At 42.0% G+C, this 19,360-nt stretch overlaps 2 protein-coding genes and 1 long non-coding RNA gene across 3 annotated transcripts; all 3 read right to left on the reverse strand.

The window, feature by feature from the left end:
* Window positions 1–2,555: 2,555 nt before the first annotated feature.
* Window positions 2,556–4,562, reverse strand: LOC311050518 (broad substrate specificity ATP-binding cassette transporter ABCG2-like; the record flags this gene model as incomplete). Its single annotated transcript, XM_084064603.1, has 1 exon — window positions 2,556–4,562. The coding sequence occupies one exon, from the start codon at window positions 4,560–4,562 to the stop codon at window positions 2,556–2,558; it is 2,007 nt and encodes a 668-aa protein (XP_083920729.1).
* Window positions 4,563–7,084: 2,522 nt separating this feature from the next.
* Window positions 7,085–7,997, reverse strand: LOC311050984. The gene is made up of 2 exons (XR_014601346.1): window positions 7,869–7,997; window positions 7,085–7,825 (listed from the first exon to the last, which is right to left on the reverse strand). It is a non-coding gene; the product is annotated as an uncharacterized lncRNA (long non-coding RNA).
* A 1,453-nt stretch (window positions 7,998–9,450) lies between these two features.
* LOC311050975 (presenilin-associated rhomboid-like protein, mitochondrial) lies at window positions 9,451–19,091 on the reverse strand. Its single transcript, XM_084065270.1, has 10 exons — window positions 19,006–19,091; window positions 16,427–16,646; window positions 14,885–15,028; window positions 14,733–14,781; window positions 13,466–13,561; window positions 12,071–12,220; window positions 11,546–11,616; window positions 11,119–11,220; window positions 10,949–11,046; window positions 9,451–10,642 (listed from the first exon to the last, which is right to left on the reverse strand). Exons 1-10 carry the CDS (start codon window positions 19,077–19,079, stop codon window positions 10,537–10,539), a joined length of 1,110 nt encoding a protein of 369 aa, XP_083921396.1. The 5' UTR covers window positions 19,080–19,091; the 3' UTR covers window positions 9,451–10,536.
* Window positions 19,092–19,360: the final 269 nt, after the last annotated feature.

The raw sequence follows: 19,360 nt of genomic DNA on the forward strand, positions 1-19,360 counted from the left end.
TATAAAAAGATCAAATGTAAAACACCACTCCAAAAAACCACTGGATGCACTTTTGTCAGGTTAGAAAACCAAAAGACCGCCCAGGACAATCTGGGTGGGGAAATGGATGGATGTCCTCGAACAAGGAACTTCATCAGCAAAACTATAGTCCAGTGAGCTGCCCAGTGGTTTAATGAAAGTTGTACAACAGGTAGTTCCTACCAAATCTGATCGGTTGAAATAGGCTCTCCGGCTGTGCTCAAATGAGCATGACAGCACACCCAGAGCTATTGAGATAGTTCCAACACTCCCATAGACTTCCGTTTTTCTTGACTTGACTTTATGTGCTTATTGGGAAGGGCATTTATTAATGGACAATACATGCATGATAATATATCACCTTCTCAATGAAGACACAGTTGGCTGATTCTATGGAGTGGAGGGCACTCACAAACTGCATGGGATGCAGCACTGAGATGTTTAATGATCGGTTTAGCTATGTATCCACTCCTCTGCCACCGTTGATACAACAGGACGGATGCTGATGATAAGTGCCTGTGTCAAATGTGGAGCAAGATTATTATTATTTTTTATGTGTAACCGTGGCCGCCTTCCACGTTGACGGTAGTCTACTACAGTGGTTCTCAACCTTTTCAGGCTGTGATGCCCAAAATAATCATATTTGAACCGGGGACCCCCCAAAATAATCATATTTCATTTTGAACTAGGGACCCCCCAAAATTATCACATTTGAACTGGGGACCTGAACTGGGGACCCCCCAAAATAATCATATTTGAACTGGGGACCTCCCACCCTGTCAAGCACTTGGAATGTAGGAGTTGAGGCATTACATTTAGTTTGACTATAGGTTCCCCAATAATTATTGTGAAAATAGCAAATCTACAAGCTCACAGATCGGGGGTTGTAGATCAGCTATTTTCAAAGAAATGTGCCTCTTTCTTATATTATTTGACATTGACAATTTGATCAATGTTTGACCAGTTTTTATAGTATAGTTTATTGATTACTTTTGATGCAGTATGTACTTTTTTCTTTTCTTTTTTGGTATTCAAAAGGTCTTAAAAGTCCTTAAATTGTCACTTTACTGTCATTTGAGGACCCTCCCAAAAAAGTGGGGGGTCCAGACCCACAGGCTGAGAACCCCTAGTCAACTATATTGTGTCTAATCGACAGGTTAAGCAGATGTGTAATTGGTTGCTATATTGATTCCACATAAATAAATAAAAAAGTTTGTATCAAGAGATTCAAGCCCATACACATGTTTGGCTTTAGAGCATTTTAAATAATGCTACAATACTTTTTGCTACTCAATTCAGCCTCTGAGAAAAAAATATGTAAAGTGCTAGCAAGGGCATAGGGATCCTTCACCAGTACATCATGCATTTTTGGTTCTAATTATTCTGTCTGTCTTTATTGATGTAGCCTACTAGTGTACTGCCAAACCCTTTTCCCCATTCCCCTTACGCTCTCAATAACACTGATAAAGAATTTTGCTTTGGCCTTTCTTATGAACTGTATTACTTGTATGGGTACATTTCTGAGACTAATGATTGTTTCAGTAGCTCATCTCTCCTTTTCATTAGGCTTCTACAGTCACCTTCTAGCCAAGGCAAGGAAAGTCGTTGCCCTTTCCTTCGGTTCCCTCTCGTGGTGGGGTGAAGGATTTCATGACCTCGTTAACTTTAGTTAAATCATTTGGCAACCAATCTCGGTGTCATAGATATCACTCCAGTCAAGCCATTTTAGGGCTGTTGCAAAGTTGTTGTTGTTTTTTTTGGTATAACACATGCATGGGGTCTAAAATATTTGTTGACACGTTGTTTTATTCATGATATAATACTTAATATTCAATCATTTATTGCCAAAACCATCTAACAGTTTTCGAGACATTGACGCAGGCAAATGTGAGAGCGGCCCCTAAGGGACACGCTTCAATGGCGTCAACAAGCCACAAGGGGACACTCCACCCCTTTGCTCCCATAGAGTGGAAGAGTGAACATTGAACATTGTTATAAAATAGGAAGAAATGGAAGACACATGAGAAATACAGGAGGATCCATAAGCAGAAGTGTCCAGACCAAAGTTATCATTAAATATCTTGAAGTCATGTGTATTCTACTGTAATTCATATAGCACAATGCCTCAGGAGGACTATTAGGCCACAGTGCCAGGTGAGCAAGTTTGGCATAGATTTGGCAAAAAAGGCACCTTGTGCAGTTCTTGCCTGAATTGGGCGTGTGGGTGTCGCACAAATTGCAAATCTACAAGCTTACAATGTTTTGCATTGTGATACAGAGGTGTCATCTGATTTCATCAAAAAAAGTGATCACTTGAGTCCTATATTTCAAAAATAAGACGGCAGCTGCCGTGTTAAGTGGGTCAGATGGGTAGGTTGAGAACACTCAAGGGGCCCTAATCCAGAAAAGGTTGAGAACCACAGCAATACATGAAGGCACACTCCTTCATGAGAATATCTATCTATATGTATACAATATTCATGGTTTCTGAACTTGAATATTTCTCATTGAAGAGAACAGTACCAGAGGAAGCCATCTTACGTAAACTTCTTGATGAAGCGTAGTTTCAGGTAGGCGATGATAAGGAAGATGACAGCCATGACAATCAGAGCCACCAGATTTGCCAACAGATCCCATGTGGTGTATTCAACTCCTAGATAGTCCAGGTACTGTTCTCCTGTGCATATTAGGCCAGCTAGGCTCTCATTGCAGTTGGTGGAGTCAGGAGACATGGTGGCGGTGGGCATCACAAGGTCCTCACAGAACTTCAAACCCACAAACTCGTTGATCTGGAGGACAGCCAGACCATAGCGAGGAATACTGAGGTACTGGGCCCAGGCCAGCCAGTACTTGACGCTGGGGAGGTGCACCAGTAGACCAGAAAAGATCATCATGGAGGCGAAGGTGATCATGATCAAAATGTTTGCTAGTGTGATCACGCTCAGGTCTGCTGACATGGCCATGGTCATGGCTGCGGCAGTGTACCCCACCCCCATCACTGTCAGTGTGAAGGTGATAAAGGCGGAAGCTGTGGCTTTCAGACCAATCATGAAGTAGACGATGCAACAGAAGATGATGGTGGGGATGGTGCGCAAAGTGATGACGTCAGCCAGGATCCTAGACAGGAAGTAAACAGACACTCTGTAGTAGCCACTGATGTATTCATGCACGAAGAGCTTCCGCCCAGTAATGAAGAGTTCAGCTGCAGTCACAGTACTGAAACACTGGAAGGTGGAGATGAAGAAGAGGACTCCCATCCTGTTCTGGATCCCACTCTGGTCATCTTTGACGTCCAAAAAAATAGCACCCACAACGAGAGCCAGGAAAATGTTTGTTACCAGCTGGGCCACTGCGGTCTGTGGATTCCGCACAAGATCCTTTATGGTTCTCTTGAGCACCCAGTGGAGCTGGTGAAAGGAAGAGGTGTTATAGGTGAAGGTGTGGGACGTTGGTGGGGTGATGGACTGTTTACACTGGCTGATATGCTCCAGCTGGGACTGCGTATCCCTAAAGTAGGAACTGTTCCTGTACTGCTCCACCAGGCACTCTTCAATGCTCTGTTCAGGGCTGCTCGGCTCCTTAGACAAGCCCAGTTCTTCAGAGCCCTGCATCTTGGTGATAGTGGTGCCAGTAGAGTCTCCATTGATGACATCTAGAAAGAAATCTGCTGGGTTGTTGTGAGGTTCACAGGAATAGCCAATGTTGGTGAAGTAGTCCAAGGCATTTAGTGCAGGCCCATGGTACACCATTTGGCCACCAACCAGCAAGGTCAGGCTGTCAAAAAGTCTGTAGATGGAATACCGGGGTTGGTGGATGGTCATGATGATGGTGCGTCCATGACTGGCCATCTTTCTCAGCAGTAGCAGGACAGAGTTGGCAGTGCTGGCGTCCAGGCCTGTGGTGGGTTCATCCAGAAAGAGAACAGAGGGGTCGGTGATGAGTTCCATGCAAATGCTGGTCCTCTTCCTCTCCCCGCCTGAGATCCCCCGGATCAGCTGTGTGCCCACCTTGGAGTCGGCCACCTTGGTGAGTCCCAGCTCTCTGATCAGGTGATTCACACGAGCCTCCTTCTCCCCCTGAGGCACTGAGCTTGGGAGACGCAGCGCTGCAGAGAAACTGAGGTTTTCCCGCACCGTCAGTGTGCCCATCACCACATCATCTTGAACCACATAGCCTGAGAGACACTTGAAGTTGGGAGGCTGTGGAGCTCCGTCTATGAGAACCTCCCCAGAGAGACCTGCCGGGTCCTTCCTTGCGGCGAGGATATCCAGGAAAGAGGACTTTCCGCTTCCTGTCGGTCCAAGAATAGCGTGCAGACCAGGTCTCATGACTCCATTGAGGTCCACCAGTACTTTCCTGGGTGTGGTTTTCTTGCAGAGGAAGCCAGACTTAAGCAGCACTTTGTACTGGACGTTGTGAAAGCTCACAGTGGAGCCAGGCGGCTGATTGGCCAGCTCCACATCTGTCACAACCTTTGACAGGGCTGTCTCATTGGTGTTAAGATCTTCCACCATGGCAATGTGCACGTGATTGGCTGTATCCATCACCCTCTCTGTAGAGAGAACCCCAATTTAGAAAGACTTGGGGAAAGCCACAACCAATGGGGTGGATGTGTAGCTTGGAGGCAATAAATGTATCTCTGAATTTAGATATATATAAGAGTGCAAGAAGGGCCACGCCACTATCTAAAACACCTTTCACATAATTATGTTCTTCCTTGAAATATTGTACATAAACTTATAAGTCAATAGAGATCTTTAATCAGGTTGAAATCTTGTTTAAATATGGAGTCATATGTCATAGATATGTCATGCGGAAATGACATCACAGGCTATACACGTGAAGTCCGAGATCCACAAGATTTGTCCTTTTTGAGGGGTTGTCTGTGTGTATTTCAATGTGTTTCATGAGCTAATCTTGCATACTGCTAGACTGATAAGCTGTTTCTTCACGTAATATGTTATATACTTTTTTGAAATATTTAAAGGGTCTACACCATGAATTTTAACTTTTTCTTCATTTTTGTGTGTTTTTGGTCTCCCCCACCTCTCTTCTGTTCCAACAAATACCCGACTTCGAGCATGCAGGCTTTCATAGGCTATCTGTGGTTTTTATGTAAATTGGTCTGAAAACAGTCCGTCAGATTTGTTCCCCCACCCTACGTCACGTCTGGGAACAATTCCTCCCGTTTTTCAGTTCTAAAAAAAAAAAAAAAATCCAAAAAAAAAATATATATTTTTTTTTTCTTTTTTTTTTTTACTTTTTCCACACAGAACCAGGACATAACATGCATACAAACTGGCTCAATAGCGCCCCGTGCCAAACAGGACAATGTGGTATTGCAGGTGAAAGTGCTTTATAAGCCAGAGAGAAGTTAGTTGGAATGAGTATATCTGAGGCTTGATTTAGGCTCAAACCTTTTGAAAAACATTTGAGGGACATAAACAATGTGATATCAAATATTATTATTATTTTTTAAATTCATGGTGTAGCTCCTTTAACTGAAATTTTATCATGGTTTCCAGGTTCCTCTTTTCCTCTGCACACACGTCATGCGAAGTCCGGCCATTCAGATTTCAACCACTAGGGATCTGGCAGTACCAGGTCTCCTGGTTGTAGTTATTTATTTAACAGGGACAATACAAAAAAACTACTGTATGTATCAAGTGAAAAATCATGAAACAGTTGCATGGTATTTAGGGTTTCTAGTCGAAGCTATTTTTCAACCCCTGTGCCTGGTTAGGCCTTTCTATAACAGAAGACATGTACAGTACATTGCAATCTGTTGTGTGGTTATCTTGCAGACAGAATATTAATAGAATATTAATATATCTATATAATACAAGTCATTATTCATGACTTGTGTATGACAAAGAGAAAGCTGAGTGTTTCTTTGTCCAGGTAATTTGATATTGTGGAGTGCGCTTATGTTTTGTTCGGGCCACTACACGGCCCTCACATTTACGTCACCCTGCCAATCTGACCGATATGCCCATATATGAGCATATATATGGGCATAATGGAGATCCAGTTCTCCAGAATCGCTGCTCCGGCCGACTTCAAAGACGGCATGCGTATTGTCGAGGATGCAAGGGAGTGATGTTCCCAGTGGGAAGTCAGTCAGATCGGCAGTCTTTCTACAAAGAATCGGGAGGACCGGCCGGCCGGCGGACCTCTGATGTCACACTCATGTCACCATGACTCAGCGATAAGCATTAAAAGGAGTTCCCAATGCAGCTACGCCCAAATATGGGCATATATGTCTAATATATGGGCAATTATTACATTAGACAAGACTCTAATGATAACCTTACTCAACCGTAGTCATTTATAAGTCAAAACATGTTTAATTAACACTGCTTATATCCAATGATGGCTGGAACAGCTAGGTCTTGCCTTGGCTTCAGTTGAGCAGTGCTGTTTTAAATTTTAATTTTTGCATCAAGGGTGGGAGTTATTGCTTTGCTCTTTTATCTTTCGTATAGTAGTATTTAATTTGTATCCATTTAAATTTCATGTAGGTGTGTCTGGATGGTCGCGGTGGACGGATGGTGATGATGTTGAGTACAGTTTAGTGTAAAGTCTTTTCGAGTCAAGACTCAAGACAAGCTGCTGTCAGGAAGGAAAACGTCGACCAGACTTCACAGTGTCTTATTGGAGAGCCATACACGAGGAACTTATTGGAGAGCTATACGAATGTAAGATCATGACAATATCACGTGTGTGTGTGTGGAGGCAGCAAAGTTCCTACCATGATTATGAATTAAGTTGCATCGTCTGAGGACGACCTAGAGAGAGATTGTGCTCATGTAGGCTAATGAGCCTACTTATCAACTTATCGTCTAAGTTCAACTGAAAAGTTGAAATATATGGACATACACGTCTCTGCCAGACATAGACGATATGTAACATTATTTTGGAGCCAAAGACCCATTTAATGAATCAATGCAAAAGTACCAGAGAGACATCAGTCCCATGGACAGCACCTACTGCTGGTAAACTGATGAATGGACGTTATGTTCAGCACCAGTGTATTATACAAATATAGTATGAGTCAGTAGAGCAGTGGCTTTACATTAAGCTTTTATTTGGTTCAAATAAGAAACATACTTTACATCACCTCTATATTAAACTTTACAACCAGCTCCCGTCTTTCAGCTGAAAATAATTTGGAAAACGTGTTCAAAGTGATGATGACAAACGTAAGCAAATCAACGCTGTGACATCACTGCACAACAACAAACAAAGACAACTTCTCCACTCTGGAGAAATAACATTTCACATGTTTCAAAATCCACCAAAAAATACCAAAGATTCATTCAATAATATATTTGGGCTGAACCTTTCCACAATTACATCTTCTGCCATGTAGGGGCATCCAAAATATATTATTTGGCCACTTCAGGTAGATTTTGAAACATGAGGTATATATTCCTGTATACTGTATAGTAGGCCTATTGGTTCCTGTGCTTAATTAATTAACTACGTTGCTTCCTAGCATGTGTGTGCATCCATGGCTACGTACTTTGTTAGATTTTGAAACATGAAGTATACACATACAGTATAAGTACAAATACACATGTGTGTGTGTGTGTATATATATATACTGTATATCGTTGCTGTCCGGCAGGAAGCATCTAACTCCATTTTTCCGCTTTTGCATTTTTTTCCATAAATCAGGGCCATTGAACACCCTTTACGTCTGTGTGTTGATTAAAAAAAATATTGAACTAATGAAAAGTATTAAAAAGTGCTTCTGACAAAACCAGCTAACTCCATTGGATCCTCAAACTTTCTGCTAAAACAGCTAAGTTCACCGAAGGGGGATGGAGTTACCTGGTTTAGCTGACTCAAGGCTCCACCCCCTTTTGACCTCAAACTTCATTGTGAGCTTGGAGGTCCATTCAGCTGTTCTTATCAATTATGAACAAAACCTCCTAACACACAGAGAGAGAGAGAGAGAGAGAGAGAGAGAGAGAATATGCAGTACATACTTTTATATAATATGGTTTTGCTTGAATTGACAATGTTGCTTCCTAGCATGTACTGTATGCATCAATGTCCACATTAAACAAAAGTTGCTTAATTGGTATTTCTCTTTTTATATTCAATTTGTCCCACGAGCCTACCCACAACTGGCATGAAGCGCGTTGGGACTTTATGGCAGTGGGTCGGCTGTGGGTCGGGACCCCTAGGGGTCCCCCACATGATGGGGGGGGGGTTGATAGGCTATTTTCAGAATATTTACCAAGTCAAACTAAATGCATGCCTCCATTCCAAGTGCTCATCAGGGTGGGGGGTCCCCAGATTAAATATGATTATTATTTTGGGGGGTCATGACCTGAAAAGGTTGAGAACCACGAAAAATCTCGCCTGCCCTAAATGTAAATCCTAGGGACGCCACTGTTATGGGGACATTTCTCTGGTCTCCTTGAGGGAAAAGGACATTTTCATAGCCAACAAAGGTCTTTCAAGGCAAGGTTAACTTTAAAGGTTAGTAAAGGTTGTGTCTGTGTGTGTGTGTTTGGTTGTCATATATTCCTACATGTATTTCTATATACAGCAATATGAGTGAGATGAGATCACAGGCCAGTCCAACAGAGAAATCATTCAGAGAAATTATTCATCAACACATTTTTTAAATATACAAATACACACATAGAAATATATGATCTAAATCCAAAATGTGCGAGTGAACCCTCAGGACATTTTGTATTTGATTAAACCTAGAATCCGCAAATGTCTTTTTTTTGTGAATTGTTATTTTGTCTCATTTGAATGGTAGAGCACAACTGCTCTTCTAGTTGAAACATTTATATTCTGTGGTCAAGTAGGACACCTACTGGTTGACAAGTGCTATTGCATGAATCTCAAAAGCTCAATATATCCTCAGTCCACACAGAAGACCCTGATTCAGTACCTAGTTATTTGCACATTAACATAACAGTCTGCAGCTTTACAGTGCAGGTTGCATTTTTTACTTTTCTCTGCTTCTACCCAACCAGTCAAATGCTCAGTATTAATTTAACTATGAGACTCTACAAATAGAACCAAATGGACCCATGAGGGTTAAATCTCATATCTACACATTTTCTGGACAGTACTTTAATGAGACTGTATTCTTGCGAATTATATAGTAACTTAACTTATAGTAAAATTACTAATAACATTTCAGTTACCCTTCCCCAAAAAGTAACTTATTACAATTTTCACGCACCTTGTTGGAACGGCAGACCGAGATGTGTGATTTACGTCGTGTTGTTAGGATTTTGATTTTGTCGGGTGACAGACCGGCAACAGCGCAATCATTACAAGACTTCTGTCTAACCCCCCCCCCCCCCCCCCCAACGGCCCACTTCCATCTCGGCATTAAAACTTTGAGCATCTCGCTCACCCCTCGCCCCACCCCCCCCTTATTTAATTTAAATGAATCTGTTAAGCTCCGGTCACAAATCTGCATCAGACGCGCCAGCTTCCCCGTTCACCTCCATTAGGAAGGAGAAAGGGGTGGAGCCTCCCATTGCGGTGCGCTGTAGGCACTGAAGCGTCTGACGTGTTTGAAGCATCGGTTCAACACTGGTGAACCTTGACCTGGCACCAACCAATAGAAGCGCTGCGTGTCCCGGCACTGCAAGAGACTGCATGGGAAATGGATGCATCTGACACATCGGCGTGCGTTTCAGATGCGCTGACTCTGATGCAGATGGGTAACCGGGCCTTAAAAAGTCCATTTGGTTCCATTTGTGCAGTCTCCGAGTTAAGGGGAACCGTCATCGATTTTTTTTTGCCTGAATCCTGTTCATCATGACGTGAGGAGAACATACCTGTATAATACAGTGTGGGAAAATATACCCTTATGTCTTCTTCTCCCGTGAAATACATAGGTGTACAGTATGCCTGAGACATCAAATGCATCGCCTGGCGTCATTGGGCATGTGAAACCATGTGTTTTGACGTCACAGACGCACACTTCCGCATTTGACAGGAGCAAATACAGGTTAGACATATGGCATTATTTCCCACCCCATGGCATTATGATCTCACATCAGAACAATGTGATTTAGGTAAAAAAAATCTGCCAATTATTTTCCTTTAAATTAATATTGTGAATTTGACAATACTGTATGTGTGAACTCAGACCTGAAGCTTGTGTGTGTAGACATAAATCATTCCTATACTTTGATGTTACAGACATGTACCTGGACACTCTCAGGTTAAGCGCCCTGCTGTCCAGGTTAACAATCCTTCATGGCGTGGCTCCTGATAAAAAAAATAAACACTAATTCATAAATACGCTGAGTCATAGCACCCCTCTAAGACCTGGTCACCTTTTGATGACATTGTAGCCAAGAACTGGTCTTCCCTTGACGACACTGTAACTAAGGACATGTCACCTTTTGATGACATCACAGCCATGTAAGGGACTGCTCTCCTTCTTGGTCCTTTTCTCGTCAAGTACAGGTCAGTGCTGGTGGAGCCGGGGGTCAAAGGTCAAACGTGTCTCTAGAGGGATGGTCCTCAGTTATCCCCGCCCCCTGACCCCCGTGTCCGCAGGTCATGCCAGATCTTGACGAACGGCTCCCGGTTCTTCCAGATCAACTCATGACCAAACATAATGTACCAACTAGAGACACACAGAGACACACAATAAATACACGTCGCATGGAATCTGTCTTCAGTGTTAGCATTAGACATTTAGAGGGGTTAGGGTTATACAGCATACTCAGTTGTGCGTCAGTGACAAGCTCACAAAGCATTACAGCACAACATGTTGTGAGCGTGTACAGTAGATTTTCAGCTTTAGGGTTTGGGTTAAAAAATACCAGTCATAAAATTGCCATCCTAAAATGTTGGTGTCCTCATAAGTATAATAATACAAACGCGTGTGTGTGTGTGTGTGTGTGTGTGTGTGTGTGTGTGTGTTTCTCACATGCCAAACAGCGCTCCTCCGAGATGAGCAGCATGGTCAAAGAACCTCCATCCCAGCACCACCCCTGCTGCATCCATGGCCAGGATGACCTTCAGAGCCTGGTGGAGAGAGCAACGTTAGAACACACAGACAGACAGACAGACAGACAGACAGACAGACCGAGTACTAACGTTTCCAGCAGTGAAGGTGAAGTCAGGCAGGAAGATCAGAGCCAGTTTGGATTCTGGCATCTTGGTACAAACAGCAGCCAGGATGGTCATGATGGCTCCTGACTGCACGCACGCACACGCACACGCACACGCACACACACACACACACAGACACGCACACACACACGTTATATACAAGATCTCTGTACCCAGTGTGTACCAGGTGCATATATATCCGTGTGTACAGGTATAAAACAGATATTAGTATATATTATAGTTTTAAGTCAAATGGATGGCAGAGTTCATACAAACTATATAAAAATACAATGTAGAAAGATATAGTTATAGTGCTCAGTATGAACGACCCTTAACTGTGCATCCAGGTGTAGTATTGTGTGTAGCAGGTGTGTATCCAGGGTACCAGGTGTAGTATTGTGTGTGTGCTCACCGCTCCTAGTGAAGGACCAAACCTTCCTGACGCTGTTTTACTCATGTAGCTGGCAAACGAAGAGATCACACCTAATGACAATAGAATAGAATTAATAGAACATATAATAAATATAATGTAATACATAATATAGGATAAAGCATGAAACAATGTGGCATAATATAATACTGCATAGTGTATTATAATAAATACAATAGAATATACCCTTTTATTAATTCACGAAACCTGTGTGTGTGTGTGTCCTGGGCATAACTCAGGCACCATCCAAACAAATGACCTCAAACTTGGTGTGTGTGTCCCATATGATCCGGAGGTGAGCCGTGACAAGTGGCAAATCGATTGGACCAAAGGTTTCCGAGAACAAGAAAACAACTATCTGAACGCACTGAATCTCTGTGTGTTTAAGGGAAGAGGTTGGGGGACTGTGATCGGTGTACCAGAGACAGTGTAGGAGTATGCCTTGCTTATTATTGCAAGTCGCTCTGGATGAGAGCATCTGCCAAATGCCTACATTGTGCATTGTACCTGCAGACATGTAGACAGCCAGGAACTGCTCTCTGCCCAGCATGGTGACAGCGGTGTTGGAGAAGCTCCACAGAACGTACATGTTAGCAGCTAGGTGGAACACACTGTGGTGGCTGAACGCTGACAGCAGCATGGGACTGCACACGTTCTCTGTAACACACATACACACACACACACACACACACACACACACAAGTTATGGCATTTACATGGATTAAAGCAAAATAAAATCTCACGACTGAAAATGTTTGTATGACCAAGTCCTAATCTAAAACAGTATGAAAGGAGCCCCCTACACTAGCGCTGTTTCCTAAACAATTAACACAATACAGTATGTAAAATCATGATGTTTAGTAATATTGCTCCTGCTGCCAACCAGGTGAAGAAAAATAGACGATTTACAAGCTTTCAATGGGTCGCAGACGAATTGAAAAGCTCATTTTGAAAATGTTTTCATGATCATTAATCAAAACTGATTGAAGGCAGATGAAAACCTAGGCTGATTTTGTAGTTTGTTTCCCAGTTCCGGTTAAAAACTACATGGCCAGCTGCGTAAAACCTGGTAATGTACTCCGTCCAAATAGCCGAACTTTGTTCGGACTGGGTAGGAAATAAGTACAAAAAAAATATTCAGAACTTCGGATGGGTCTCTCAAAACTTTCTTCTGCTGTTCTTGCACCTCGAGATGTTCTGACTATCCTAAGACAGTTCAGCTAAATGTTTAGCAAATAGCAGCCGTCTTTCTAATGAACAAGAAATGTATAATAATTACAAATTACTTTTTTAAATAAATTGTTTTAATTAATAATTGAACTGATAGTATTAACTGAATACAATTTGTATTACTGGTTAATGGGTAATCTCTTTTGTGATTTTTACCAATTTTTCTCCCCAATTTAGTCGTTGTGCTAATTAATTCTTCCTCACACACATTTCTGTGTCGTCACTGCTGTTGTATCCTACCGACTCACCTGCCTGTGAGGAGCCCCCACCGGGAGGACATAAAGCCTTCATCCTACTCTTCCTGCCCAACACTCCCTGCTGACACGTGCCGCCCCAGCCCATAGGAGTATGTGCAGTGACAAATATCACCCTCCCCGCCTGGCTTCCCTCCCCTTAACACGGGCCAATTGTGTTCGGGTAGACGCTCGACAAAGCCGGATGCACCACGATGGATTCGAACCTACAACCTCTGTGGTCGTGGGCAGGCACTTTTCCACTGCTCCACCAGAGTTAATGGTTAATCATAAACATCCCAAGATGTCAACATTAGTAACCATGAACAACCACATACGTGGTGAGTGTGAGTGTGTGTGTGTGTGTGTGTGTGTGTGTGTGTATGTGTGTGTGTGTGTGTGTGTGTGTGTGTGTGTGTGTGTGTGTGTGTGTACTGACTAGAGGCAGGGTTGGATGTGAAGTATCTGATCATGGTTGGTTGTAGAGAAGGAATCCTCCAACAGCACAGCACCAGAATGTTGGCTGCTATGATGCCTGAGAGAAAGCAAAGCAGAGATATTCCAAATTAAAACACAGTGTAAGAGCCATTATAATTCTCACACTCATTTGTCAAAGGGTGCCGCTATAGCACTCAATTGAAAGTGCCAACTTTGAACAGGTACAACTCATGCCCTGTTTGACCTACAACCATGAAACTTCGATACACACATGCGTCTCTTCATGCCCGACAGCTGAAATGCTGAAAATAGCCGATCTACAATCTCAAAACTTTTCAGATAGCAACGTGTTTCTGAGCTTGTAGATCGGCTGCTTTCACTGTTTTTGGTTGCGAGGAGACATACAATTTCTCTATTGGTAAATGGTTTGTGAACGAGTGATCTTAGTGTTGGCTTGGTTCATGACAGAAGGCAAGAGTGTATGATCTTCAACCTATTCCGTTTCCATGGCGCTCTCACATTTTCTCTCATTCTTCAGAAATACTCTGTCCTCCAGAAATCCTTCATTCTGAGCTGATCGATAACAGTAGAATACATTAAGAGACGCCCTCATCTCACTAGACAAGCACTTAAAGTTTAATTTATATTCCATCACATGACGGCAGCTTGTAGATCCATTCTTTTTGGCGAAGTGACAATGTCAAACTACAGCGTTATAAATTAGGCTTAAGTGGTGACCTCGTACTTCTTGGACCTAGAAATAATCATTTAAAGCCCACTGTCAGCAACACAGACATATTCACTATGTCAGGGGTCTTCAACAGGGGGTCCGGGACCCCTAGGGGGTCCTCAGAGTTACTATGGGGGGTCCGCCAAATCTTTGTGTGATGATTTTTTTTCTTACCTTAACCACTTGAACCCTAGCATCCCTTTTCTGAGACTTTTGCCAAAAATAGCAGATCTACAAGCTGCAAAGAGCTATCGGTGTAGAGGGAAAAAAGAGCAGACCACGTAATCAAAAAAAGTTGAATCTGAAACACAATTTTATACAATATAGAGGGGGTCCATGCTTCATCTCTCTCTCAGCTAGGGGGTCCTTGGGCTGAAAACGTTGAAGACCCCTGCACTATGTCCATTATTCTCACCCTTTTTGATAGGCATTAGGCCACATACCACCATTGAATATGATTTTTATGGTGCAGCCTCTACCAGACGGACGGACAGATTACACAAATAGATAGAGACAGACAGACAGACAGAAGACCTACCAGTAGCGGTCCGCTGGCCTTCACTCAAACTATTCCACCATTGGTTGATCTAAAACATAATAAACAGCCAGTGAGACCTGGAACAGGAAGTCGTGGACATATTATATCACTGTAAAAACCGAGGGTGACACGATGTTTGGAGTCTCACTGACCTCTTTGCGGAAGTCTCCTTGCTTGCTGTTCGGCCGTCGTTTCTCCAGCCAGTCTGCTATGGACTGGTCAAAGTAGCTCTGGACCCGAGACTTCAGCGACTCGTACTGCCAGATGGCAGCCGCACCGAATGAACACCCTGTAAACTGACCTGGAGTTAGGGCTGCTGGGCAGTATAGTACCTCCATATTATAGCCATGCAATGAGACTAGATATCATCTGGCATTTTGGATATGTCTACAAGCTCACAATGCTTCGCATCGTGAAACGGGAGTGTGTTCAGAACTTCTATTTTGCAATTTTTTAAAGGGATTGTAGGGAACATTAAGCCTAAATTTAAAAAATATTTATATATATATTTATTTTGCATTTTCTCCCCTCTATCAGCCACTATATAATGATGCTGGGGTGTTTTCCTGCATTGAAACACAGTCCTCTGTCTGAAATCCGTATTTTCCCTACTGTCTATGTTTATGTTACGTTTGTCCGGTACGTAAATTAACGCACGCATGTGCGCGTCCGTGCGCGTCCGTGCGAACTTTTTACTTTCGGTTTTAAAACGCTCTCAAACTTCTTTTTTGGAGGCACATAATTTACTTTTAAAAAATCGTTTGGATAGAATTTAGTTGTTTAACTTCATATATGTGGTCAATTTATCATGAAAGAGCCTATTTAAAAATAATAATTCAGAGAACCGTAGGGGCGGGCAGTTCCGCGAATTGTATCCGCATAAGGCAACCTATTTTGGGCATGGTCCATTTAAAAAGTATGCCCTGCGTCACCCCCTGGTGGTCGGGGAAAAGAACTGCTGGAGGGGCGGTGTTTGACAACAGTTTTTTTCTTTGATTATGTCTGAACTCACCTACAATCCCTTTAAAATAAAGATGTATATTGTCGTCACAACAATATTAATATCAAGGTATTTGGTTATACAAATTAACAACGCCTTGCGATGCATTGCTAGCTTGTAGATCATTTTTTTTGGCAAGCGTCACCGACTGTCATACTACAAAGCATAATTTACTCTAGTATGTAGGTTTCGAAATTTGGTACTGAATGACAAAGCAGCCGTAGAGTGTGCGCACGCGCGTGCACACACACACAAACGATATTTCAGCATGTTCTGAGTCTGACAGTGATTCTCAACCTGTGGGTCGGGGCCCACTGGTGGGCTGTGAGGATATTGCAAGTGGGCCCCCAAATTATTGGCAAAACGCTAAGATTATATTGATAATATGACATTAATATTAGAAAATGTATGTAGAAAACCAAAGTCATGGTATTTTTTATTTAAACCTTGAATAATGAATTTTCATTGCGATACCAACAATTAAGAAATATGTGATCCAAGCTGGAACACAGTTGATTGATTGATTATTAATAAACATGCTCTGAATATGTGTCGGCTGCCGTTTTAAGTGGGCATATTGGTGGGCGTGGGCCGTGAACACTTTCGAGTGGGCCCTGATCCAGAAAGGGTTGGGAACAACTGTGTTCTATGAGTTATGATTGCTCGTCTAATCAAAGTGGTGGATATGTCCTACCCCTACAGTGAAGACCAGTGGTTTGACCAGCGTACTGAAGCCTCTGGTGTGGAAGTTACGGGGCCGGAGGGGCACAGGGGGGACGGGCCCTTTGTGGTGGATCAGATCCTGGGCGTTGTCTGTCTGGCTCTGGGAGGGGCCTGGCTCCTCCACTTTCTTCACCTCGGGCTTCTTGGTTGTTTTCTTGAACCCACATCTCTGCTGGAAACAGTGCCCCCACCTGGAGACATACAGACACAGAGCTTTTCAATCAATAGGCAACATCTTTATTAATCCATTAGGAACGGGAACGCATCTGTGTCATTTTTCACATTTCTTTGGGCTATTAAAAAAATAGCAGATCTACAAGTTCATAGTGCGGCACTCAGTGCCACGCTATGAGCTTGTAGATCTGCTATACCAGTGTACAATACATGTATTATGAAAGGGCATTTAATACTTGTTAGGATGTGAACCATTAATAATTTACTCAATTAAATTAATCACTTAAACAATGAATTGAACATTCCAAAGTTCTGATTTCCCAGTATTCATTAACGCAAACAATTGCTACATGTTATCTGAGCAGCTCAGCATGTTATTATCCACAAATGGTTTAACCGCTACTGCTTTGCACTGTGTTGTCATGCAAGAATTATATTGCACCTGAGAGGTTAATATCTTACAGGGGCAATTGTGTTGTTAACTTGTTTGGTTATATTTAAACACCTGCATTTTCAGGGCACAAATGTTTCAGAATTGTCTGTCTCAGATGCTACTATAACTATGCAGTTTGTACTTGTTATAGTACATTCAGGTTCTCAGAAAATCACTGCTTATGAATTAATCAATCAATTGATTGATTAATGATTTAATCAATAATTTGCATCCGTAATACTTGGACAACATTTAACTTGGACTTTAAAGCAGCACTACAGTATGTACATGTAGCTTTCCTCTTCTACCCCGAATTTGAACCTGGTTTCCTGATTTAAGTGCTCTGCTGACATTTTTTAATAGAGCCTGCCTGCTTGCTCAGGGGATTCATTGAATCTTGACCATCAGGTCAAAATTCGAGTCAGATGCTGTGTCTAGGTGAGACATGACCTTTGACACGATCTAAATGTCTCAATAGAAGAGCAGTGAGACAAAATACAACCACCCCAATGGTAGTTATATTATATTTACCCCTTTTGGGCGGGAACCCCTATTTGTAACTATACCTTTCAGGACGGGAACCCCTTTTGGGGTTCCTGTTGCTATGTACAGTATATAGAAACAAACATTGTTGTAATTCTTTTATAAATATTTGAAGTTTATCAGAAAACGTAGGTCAGGATTTAGAAGGCGTTTTTAAAATGGGCCTCAGGTCTAAATGGGTTAATATGCTCTACCATACAGATTGGACACAATTACATTTTATTCATTAAAAAAAGTTACAAAGTGAGGCTTAACAGGCTTTAACCACCTGAACCCCAGCACCCCCCCCCAGCAATGTGACGTGTTGCGTCGCGTTGTGAGCTTGTCAATCGGCTAGTTTCAGCGAAAGCTTTCCCCACAATTACAGAAAAGACAGTAGTATTGAGCCCTGAGGGACTATGGTTACCCATATGGGGCTTAAGTGGCCAACTCCCCCTGGCCAAGCATACTAGAACATACCGTAATCAGAACCTATAGCTGTGGCTTCTACTGTCTATATATATGGAGAATGTCACCTCATCATGGGTTCATATCCTATATGGTTCACGTCAGGACAACACCTGCCTCAAACACACAACAACTGTGTGTCTGTCTGGCACCCAGCCTACTGTGGCTAGAGGTGAGGAAATAATAAATCACATTATCCTGGATGATTCTATAGTTTATATATTTGAATGAAAAACTCCATATATGACACATCTCAGCTCTCATTTAGTCTAGTAGGTATTAATATTGTCATGAGACAATTCAACAGTGTGTGTTTCTGTATCTTCACAATGTGAATAACATTGTGATAAGTTAAAGGTGTTATTCACATTGTGAAGATACAGAAACACACACTGTTGAATTGTCTCATGACAATATTAATACCAGGTCTTGTTTTGGATCAGACATTTTCACTGACAAGCGGTCAAATAAAAGAGTGAAAATGCAGGGAAAAATCAAAACATTATAAAGTTGTAAGTTGTTTTTCAATGAATTGAGTACAAAGGACCCCAATGGAAACAAGCCATAGTGCTTTATTTTTTGACAAACTGTTAATAGGTATTCAATCAATCAGTATCTTTAATTAATTATTAAAATAACCTTTTTAAACAGGTTGTTTAGGTGATGAAACATCTCTCTCTAACATGTTGTCTTTAACACTCATCACATGTTGTCAAGTAATAACATTACATGAAAGTTAACGGTTTTGACCGGTTAAGCGCTATTTTAAAAAGAAACTCGAAAATAGCAGATCTACAAGTTCGCAACGCCTTGTGAGCTTGTAGATCTGCTATTTTCGTACATTTCCCCAACATGTCCCCCTACAATGGCATTCCCCAAACCAGGGACGCCAGGGTCGGGGTGATTACATGTAAAGATATTATTATTATTAAATGTAACGTTAAGTCACATACCCTTGTGTTCCCGTGGTGTTATTGAAGGTTTGCTGCTTCACACTCAGCCTGAAAACACAGCCTCTCCACGCCATCTTGTACTGACCTGAACGGTTCTTTCACATCCGGGTCAAGTTCATCAAGTCCAACAAACAGAAACACCGGCTGGTTGGGTGTTGACGCAAGAGGGACTGCGACATCTGGTGGACAAAGATGGGGATTGCAGACCCAGAAATGTATTAGTAATAAATGACAATAATAATAATAATAATAATAATAATAATAATAATAATAATAATAATAATAATAAAATAAAATAAAATAAAATAATAATAATAATAATAATAATAATAATAATAATAATAATAATAATAAT

The sequence above is a fragment of the Gymnoscopelus microlampas genome (genome assembly GCF_963454915.1).
Source record: "Gymnoscopelus microlampas genome assembly, chromosome: 8".
NCBI classification, from domain to species: Eukaryota; Metazoa; Chordata; class Actinopteri; order Myctophiformes; family Myctophidae; genus Gymnoscopelus; species Gymnoscopelus microlampas.

Coding starts and splice junctions, on each gene's coding strand:
- LOC311050975 (XM_084065270.1), bottom strand. CDS start 19,079: ATGGCGTGGAGAGGCTGTGTTTTCAGGCTGAGTGTGAAGCAGCAAACC. Junction 12,221..13,465: donor CACATCCAACCCTGCCTCTA/GTCAGTACACAC, acceptor TGTGTGTTACAG/AGAACGTGTGCAGTCCCATG. Junction 10,643..10,948: donor GGAGGAGCGCTGTTTGGCAT/GTGAGAAACACA, acceptor GTGTGTCTCTAG/TTGGTACATTATGTTTGGTC.